Here is a 9,749-nt window from a genome sequence, read left to right on the forward strand (position 1 = left end):
GGCTGATGGTCGCAGTTTGTTGAAACATGCATAACCACTCATCATCATTGGTGATTGCTACAGCTAGGAAAGTGCTAATCAATGTCAAACAGCCATCTTGTTCTGGAATTAACAGTCAAGTCTTGGCTTCCATCCCTGCATTACCTTCAGTTTTTATTTTATAACCGTACATTTTAAAAGCCTGTGCCATTTGGCTCTGTTTGTAGCCTTAAAATAATAATTATTTAGAAATGACTGATTTACCAGTGGTGGCAATTTAATTAACCACTGTAGAAGAATAAAATGATAATAAGTCATGATATCACTGCATTGGAATAGGTAAATACAAAATGGATTTTTAATCCAATTATTCATACATGTATATCTGACAAATGCAACTTTAAAAATTGTAAATACATAACAGTGGTTTTCAGTAAGTTTACTTTTATTTCACAATTAATAAACAACCAAAGTCAGCATTTACATGTGACATGAATACTAGTACAGGTAATAGCCAGCTACATTTGGTTACTTGGTAATATACTGACACACAATGAAAACGCAAAACAGATATTTTTCAATATTTTGTTGTGATTAATGAAAAATATATTTATTGGACTTAAAATAACAATTTATGAGAGGAAGCCATTGATTGGTACATTTGTCTGGGTTTTAATCCTGGTTTTGTTCTCGTTACACATACAATAGCAGAAACACAAAATGGTGTAAAATGTGTTCACTACATGCTCGATCATGCTGCATGCAATGCACGTCAAATGCCAGTATATGGACACATAAAAGTCACGTAATGGTGTCATATTCCTCGTCACATTAAGAATGCCACGACTCAGAGAAGAACAAAAGGAGCGAGCGTTGGGCATGATTCAAGGGGGGACTTCGCAAAGCCAAGTTGCTAGGACCTTCAGAGTCCATCCATGAACTATTGGACGACTTGTTGAACGTCATCAACAGACCGGGAGTGTCCGTGATCGACCTCGACCTGGTCAGTGTCCCGTTACGACCCCACGCCAAGATCGGCAGATTTGATGACACCACCTCCGTGACCGGTTCAGAACTGCGACGACGACAGCAAGCAACACGATAGGATGTCATGGAAGGCCTATCCATCCAATGATGGTCATCCGTGAACTCAGAACGGCTGGACTCACATGCAGACATCATGACACCGCAACATCATGCAGCGAGACTACAGTTTGCTCTCCAGAATGGTAATCATCCACCAGCCTTTTACCAGAGCATTGTTTTCTCAGATGACTCCCGTTTCTCTGTCTCCTTTGCCGATGGAAGAGCACGTGTGTACAGGAAACTCCATGAACGGTACGTTGACGGATGTGTGAGGGAACGTGATCAGTTTGGCGGCGGTTATCTGATGGTATGAGGGGCAATCAACTGTGATTTCAGGAGTGATCTCATCATTGTCCACAATGCCCTTACAGCCCAGCGTTATGTTGACGTTATTCTAAGAGCAGTTCTCCAGCCACTTTTGCACCGTCACCGAAGACCAGAAGGTCCCCTTCTGTTTCAACAAGACAATGCCCGTCCACATACTGCAAGAATTACCCAGGCATTCCTGCAACAAGCCGGTATCACTGTTATGAACTGGCCCGCTGTTTCACCGGATTTGAACCCAATTGAACACATGTGGGATGAGTTAGGACGTCGTGTACGTCACCCAGCCACCACCGTGTAACATCGCAGAGCTTGCACAGGTATTGCAGGAGGAGTGGAGGAACATTCCTGTGACTTATTTGAGATGTTTGTGCCAATCCTTTCCCCGTCGTCTTCACACATGCTCACGAGCCAATGGTAGACACACCAGATACTGACCTTCATATGGGGGGTTGAACTTTTCGATTACTAATGCAACTCGATTACTGATGATAACTGGTCATGGTTCCATGTGAATGTATCTCATGAATACCAGTCATTAATGTCATATTACATTATCCATCAATTCATTAATAGTTTGTTGTTATTTGCAATGAAAAGTTGTTTTTGCGTTTTCATTGTGTTTCAGTATACATTCCTCCACCTCCTACTTGGAGCACCATGGAAATAGCTTGGTGTAGAACTAGCACAGTATATCTACAATGAACAATAACGAGTCATGGACCACATGTTTTACTTGGTCAGAATATATGCACGTCTTTTAAATATTTTTTCTGGTACTTAACATGACTACATTAATTCTATTGGGATAAAACAATGTTTGTATTCTAACAGATGCACATTTAAAAAACCCATCTTCTTTAATTTTTGTTGGTGTTATAATAATAGATATATGCAAAGTGTGTGAAACATTTAAAGTCAATGTGGGTGTGGGTGTGACAGACAGACATGTTGAAATCTGTGAAATTTGAAGTTTTAGTATGTGAAATTTTATTGGATTTTGCAAAGATTTTGCTAAGTATCAGAGATGTATAATACACATCATAAGCATATTTCTAATCTTTTTTTTCTCTTTTGTTTTAATAGAATGCATATGCCAGTAGGTTATAACAGATATGTTTCTTTAAATAAAAAACTAGGAAGTGCTTGCATACCACTTTAATAATAGCTGCCATACTTTAATGTTTACATTAGGCTTGCTAATTGTGACTTCCTATTATACAACTTATGTACAGTGTGTAGAGAGAAGCATGATTTAGACTTACACATTTAGTCACTAACCCATACTTTTGGTATAAGCAACATTAAGTGACAGAACCGGCCTCGGTGGTGTCATTGTTAAAGCCATCGAACATAAGGCTGGTAGGTACAGGGTTCACAGCTTGGTACTGGCTCTCACCCAGAGCAACTTTTAATAATAACAATAAATAAGTGACTGACCAAGTTATGACCCTTTCCTGTTTTTCATTTTAAGCACTAACCCCTAGCTGGTCTAAACTACTTGTAATCATAGTGATGTATGTCTTCAACTTATTTTCGTGCTTATATCCAATTGAGGTTCAAGCACACTGTCCTGGGCACACACATCAGCTATCTGGGCTGTCTGGGTTAGTTTTTAGTGTACTTGATGTAGTTATCTTTGTTTGATACCCAATAGCTGATCTATTGTTTTGTGCTGGGGTGTCGTTAAACATACACTCATTCATTCCTGTCCTAAACATACAGCTTTGATAGCTGAGGCGTCCTCCGGGGGGAGGGGGGGGGGGGATGTTTTGTTTAACACCACAACTAAAGCATGTTGTCTGTTGGATGTCAAACATTGTGTAAAATTCTGATGTCTACATATAATCTCAGAAGAAACATGCTACCTTTTTTCCATTAGTATCAAGTGATCTTTCGTACCAAGTGATCTTTCGTACCAAGTGATCTTTCGTACCATGTGATCTTTCGTACCAAGTGATCTTTCGTACCAAGTGATCTGTTATAATCACTTTCCCACAGACAGGATTGCCTTTGTACTACCACTCGTGGGGTACTGGTTGGCATAGGAAAACTACCTGAGAATAACCAGAGTCCACCGAGTGTTTTGTACTACCACTCGTGGGGTACTGGTTGGCATAGGAAAGCCCCCTGAGAATAACCAGAGTCCACCGAGTGTTTTGTACTACCACTCGTGGGGTACTGGATGGCATAGGAAAACCCCCTGAGAATAACCAGAGTCCACCGAGTGTTTTGTACTACCACTCGTGGGGTACTGGTTGGCATAGGAAAAAACCCTGAGAATAACCAGAGTCCACCGAGTGTTTTGTACTACCACTCGTGGGGTACTGGTTGGCATAGGAAAACCCCCTGAGAATAACCAGAGTCCACCGAGTGTTTTGTACTACCACTCGTGGGGTACTGGTTGGCATAGGAAAACCCCTGAGAATAACCAGAGTCCACCGAGTGTTTTGTACTACCACTCGTGGGGTACTGGTTGGCATAGGAAAAACCCCTGAGAATAACCAGAGTCCACCAAGTATTTTGATCCTTTGATAAAATCATCTCGGCCAAGTGCTCCACAAAATGAGTTCCCAAGAACAGTAAAATAAAGTTTGTTTTGTTTAATGACACCACTAGAGCACATTGATTTATTAGTCATTGGCTATTGGATGTCAAACATATGGTAATTCTGCATGATGTACAGTCTTAGAAAATCTCCTACATGTTACCATTAGTAGCAAGGGAACTTTATATGCTCCATCCCACATACAGGACAGCACATACCACAGCCTTTGATATACCAGTCATGGTGCACTGGCTGGAGTGAGAAATAGCCCAATGGGCTACCAACAGGGATCAATCCTAGATCGACCACACATCAGGCAAGTGCTTTACCACTGGGCTATTCTGCGCCCTCCAAGAACAGAATCCTGATGAACTTTAAATAGTTATACTGGTATAAGCATGAAATAAATTTTAAAATTAAATTGAAATGAAATGAAATGTATCATCAGACACACAAATCTGGTCATTAGCACACTTAAGATTACAGAATTACATGTACCACATTGTTACTGTATGGAAAACAAGTGATTGCTGTATAATTAATTCTACTTGTAAGTTAAACCTCTTGACAAGGGAATCTCCATTAGTTTTATGTCCACCTCACTGTGTTGCTATGTCTGATAACACTGGTTACATGCTTGAGATGTGAGTGCTTTGATAAACTCTGACCCTTCAAATGGGTTCTTTGGGTTGAAAGTGAATGCTTCCAGCATTGTTTGGTCTCTGCTTGATCTTTGTGTTGTGGTGTTATAACATTGATCTTTGTTTTAACCAGCATTCTCTGCAGATGCTCATTCAAGAATGTTTAGAACCAAGAAGTAAAAAATTCTTTATTTGAAAAGGTGAAATTATTATGAGTTAAGAAATAATAAGATTAAATTGTGTTTGATCAAGAAATAGTAAATTCTTCATTTGAAGAGGTGAAATTATGATCAATTATGAAATAAGATAAAATAATTATTGTTTTGGACAAAGGAACTTTAAATATTTTATTTGAAGAGGTTTTTGTAAAATATATTGATTGATTGATTGATTAAATTGTACTGAACCCAGAAATTAATTCATTATTTGAAGAAGTGAAATGACACTTGATCAATCATGAAATAATGAATGTTCTATTTCAAGAGGTTAAGTTGTGTTGGACCATGCAATTATATATGTTTTAGTTTTGTCAGCAGGTTAACTTATTTTCTATTTCAGATATTGCTGTTACATCAACAGTTTTGTATCTTGTAGGAAAACCCATATAAAGAGATTTCATGTTTGTATATACTAATTTGGTGATTAGTTTAAACCCTGTATAATAATATGTAGCCTTCATATACAATGTGTATGTCACCATAATCATGATTGATTTTTCTTTCTTTAAATTCAACCACCCTAGTTATTAGTTAATGTGAAGTATTTTAGGCTGTTACAGCTTTTTTTAACCATTAACATACATGTACCAGGTAGGTAGATAAAAATAAGATCAATTTTTTTCCATGTAACCATTCCACATTTGGAAAAGCATAAAAATTATGACATGAAAAAGATTTCTAACATGTGTATTGATATGTTCATGCATTGTTTTGTACTGATTGTTTGAAACTTCTTTGAGGCTATTTTGTGCACAATGTTCCAAATGTGGAATGTTTACCTGCAATAAAATTGATCTTATCCATTACACACATTTTACTTAAATTATTGGTTTTGTAAAATACAATGTATACATGTATCTGGTTACCCTGTTGTTTCTTTGTAATAGCTCAAAATTAAGGTTATGCAAAACAAAAATGTTACATACCTTGGATTTAAAATTAGAGTCAATGACTTTAAAAAACCCTCTTAACATGAATTCTTCTCCCCCTGCGAAACCCCCCCCCCCCCCCAAAAAAAAAAAAAAACCCAAAGAGATCATCAAGTAACATTTTGTTAGTAACGCGTTGTGATTCGCTACACAAGTTTCAGAGATCGCTACACAATTCTAAATGCCAAACAGTACTTGCAAATCAATTTTCAATTGACTGGAAATATTGCTAATAAAGATTTTGAAAACAAAATGTTCTCTGATCATCTGGGGTTTTTTTTTGGTGGGTGGTGGGTGGTGGGGCTGGGGCTAGGGTTGGGTTTGTTTGTTTGTTTTTTGTATTTTTTAAAGCTATACACAGTGTGCTGTATGTACTAAATTGTTGTTATATGTTTTAGGTGAGAGCTATGGTGAAGTGATGGGGTACGGATCGCTGCCATACAAGAAGCGCAATCCGATCAGCAAGCTAATCAGCAGCGAGCCGCCCGTGAAGCCTCGCATCCACATCAGCATGCCCGAGGACTTCCGGCGTGTGTCGGCAATCATTGACGTGGACGTCGTCCCAGAAACGCAGCGACGGGTCAAACTCATGAAGAACGGCTCTGACAAACCACTTGGCTTTTACATTCGCGACGGAACCAGCGTCTGTCCCACGCCACACGGTCTTGAAAAAATTCCCGGAATATTTATATCCCGTCTTGTTCCCGGCGGATTAGCAGAAAGCACGGGCCTGCTAGCTGTCAACGACGAGGTTCTAGAAGTGAACGGAATCGAGGTCGCGGGGAAAACCCTCGACCAGGTGACCGACATGATGGTAGCAAACAGTGCCAACCTGATCATCACCGTGAAACCCGTCAATCAAAAACTAACGCTGAAACCCGAGCGAGACTCGATTGGTCGGCAGTCACAGATGTCGTCGGCATCGAACATTTCGTATCGGTCTTCCAAGTCGTTCGACAGCGACACGGTAGTTGAGCATGATGATGAAGACGAGGTACATGACCACCTTTCTAAGCCGGAAACGGACAAAATGGACAAAACAGACAAAGATGGTTCTGTGGTGACGTTATAACGATGTTTTATTATATATATATATATCTGTTTTTTCATTTCAGTTTTAGAATTATGTCAAATTCTTCATCATGTGTATATTTGGATCAGGTTTTTTAAAAATTGCCCTGTGGTTTTAACTGTACATTTTTCTTCATGTAGAGAATATTATTTAGCATCGTGTTACCTCTGTGAAACAGTGAGGTGATGATATTTTTAGTTGTCTTGTCTGCTTATGTACGACTATGTCAAGACGATATATATGGAGAGTTTATTTGCAAAATGTGATATACACCAATTTCCAAATTTGGAGTTGGCTGTGCAGGTGTATTATACTGATCAGTGTTAGTAGAACTGAAACCATACAACAACAGGTTCCATTAAAACGTGATCTGTGGTCATTAAACTGAATCTTAAAATGATCCATGTGGCAGTAAAATCGTGTTTTCTTAAAACGATGTAAATAGAGGATTTGTCATGAGTGTTTTTTAATATGTAAAATATGAACTGAGTCTATCATATATGTTAACCAGTATTTGTTGAGGTTCTGCCCAGACAAATACCAATTAACTAGATGAGTTCAATATTTTAAAAAACACGAGTAGTGAATTCCATTTATCCTATAACATTTTTAAAATAAAGTTGAAAGTGATATTTAGTTAGTAAATCGCCTCACCGTCATCGAGATTAGCACAAATATAGTTTGAAACTAATTTCATCAAAGTGTTACGCTCAGGTATGCAAGTCTTGTTGGCTGTAAACATTGACCCATTGACAACGAAACATTATTAATCGAGTTAATAATGATAAATATCAAATGGTATGATGACATGGATATTGGCTAAGTTATAGGATAAATGGATATATACCACATTTTAGAAATGAACTTTTCATATTTTATGCTGATGAAAATTTGTGCTACTTGTAAACATTGATGTCTCCACCATGGCATCAACAACTGACCTAGGTCAACCCGAAATATTTTGTGAATTTACATAACTACATTGAGATGGGGTTACGAACACAAGATGAATTTCACGACAGGCTATGTGCATTTTGTTTTTTTCAAAGATAAAAGTACAGAATTCACAAAATACATGTATTAAACCATGAATTTCTTGGTAGATTCAACATGAATGTTATTATATGCATGGCAAGATATTTGGTAAATACATGTATGCTGTGTGTAAATGATAATTTCATGAATTTCATGAAACACTTCATGAAACACTTTTAAAACAGAAACTTGTATGAAAGGCTAAGCATGTAATGCATTTCAACACACATTTCTGTAAATGTAATATGTGAAGATTCAAAATATTTATATTAATACATGTGGTATATTTGGCACACCTGTATTTACACGTAGTACTGTAGCATAGACTTAGTTTTATAACCATGGGCCTTGCATGGGTAAGTGAAAATGTATTCACACGGTCATGGACAAGGCCCTGCTTACAGTGTAATTAACACATTGACACAAGGGCAGGTATACGGGCTTATATCTCTAGTCAGTTAGTTTTTTTAATTTTAAATTTCTTAGCAGTTATTTTTTTTAGTATTTTATTTTTTATTCAAAGGTTTAATTATGTGAGTGAAGCAATACAGATTTTATGTATGATATAGTTAAATTAAATAATACGGTTTTTATATTTGGTAAAGCTGAATAACATTATATATTTGTAGATTTTGGTATAGTTAAATAAATTAATGTAGAATGGTTCTTACTGGAATGTTAACAGTTTATTATCTAATAGAATGAACTGTGTTATGGTTGTTACATAATCAGTTTTGTTCTGAATGAATGATGGAAGAATAACTTTTTAATTTTATCATGTGTACAGGTATGTGTATTGGATTTTAGCAGAATAGATTATTTTATTGAATGAAGACATTTCCTTCTTTTAAATCCCCATTTTTTTTCATTTTGACATCAGCCATGAAACAAACTTTTTTCTCCCTCATTTTGAATTATTTTATTATTTTACAATAAGATCATTTTGAAATATTTTATTATTTTATTTGTCATTTTAAAAAATTAAATTTGTTACAGTATGTAATATGTATGTATTTAATATGTATCTAAATGGACTAAGCCAATGAAGTAATAGTATGCACATTTCAGTTGATCAATATGGAATATCATTAAAACATTGTATTACACATTCCCTAATAGTTGGATGTTATTTGGGGAATTATAAATGAGATTACTTTTAAGTATAAATTTTCTGTCCTTTATTTGTAAAGATATATTTTACACCTAAAAGGTTGTTGATAATCTTTTTGCAAAGAGGAAGAGGGGGATATATAACATACCTATATCTTTGACAATAGGCTGAGTGTTTTCTAACATTAATAATTTTAAATACTGTACTGACACATCAGTATGGTCCACTTTTTATTAAAAAAAAATTATCCATAAATGGCTGTAAATTTGAGGACCAAGGTATGCAAGATCGATGACACATACTCCATATTTGTTGAATGAATGAATGAATGTTTAACGACACCCCAGCACGACCATATTTGTTGAATGAATGAATGAATGTTTAACGACACCTCAGCACGACCATATTTGTTGAATGCACAAGCTTAAAAATTTAATGTTGTCATGCATTATAGTTGCATTAAATGATTACAAATGAAAATTCATAACGGTGGTGTACCTCTCTGTACATCTATTGGTGTTCCTTATAGCAAAAAAATATATATTTACAATTCATCCGATGAACAAATATTACATGTTATGTTCAGGTTCCAAACTGAATGTCTGTTATATGTGACAGTTTTTAATACAGTGAAACCCCTCTGAACTGGACATCCATGGGACTGTTTTTAATACAGTGAAACCCCTCTGAACCGGACATCCATGGGACTGTTTTTAATACAGTGAAACCCCTCTGAACCGGACATCCACGGGACTGTTTTTAATACAGTGAAACCCTTCTGAACAGGACATCCATGGGACTGTTTT

At 36.5% G+C, this 9,749-nt stretch overlaps 1 protein-coding gene across 1 annotated transcript in view; it reads left to right on the forward strand.

The window, feature by feature from the left end:
• The window catches only part of LOC121388266 (partitioning defective 6 homolog beta-like), a 42,603-nt gene extending 33,176 nt beyond the window's left edge, over nt 1–9,427 (forward strand). The window contains exon 3 of the mRNA XM_041519540.1: nt 6,124–9,427. Coding sequence (XP_041375474.1) covers nt 6,124–6,797 — 674 coding nt within the window. The 3' untranslated portion in view covers nt 6,798–9,427. The remainder of the gene's footprint in view (nt 1–6,123) is intronic.
• The last annotated feature ends 322 nt before the right edge of the window (nt 9,428–9,749 follow it).

This window comes from Gigantopelta aegis, chromosome 14, assembly GCF_016097555.1.
Source record: "Gigantopelta aegis isolate Gae_Host chromosome 14, Gae_host_genome, whole genome shotgun sequence".
In the NCBI taxonomy this organism is placed as follows: Eukaryota; Metazoa; Mollusca; class Gastropoda; order Neomphalida; family Peltospiridae; genus Gigantopelta; species Gigantopelta aegis.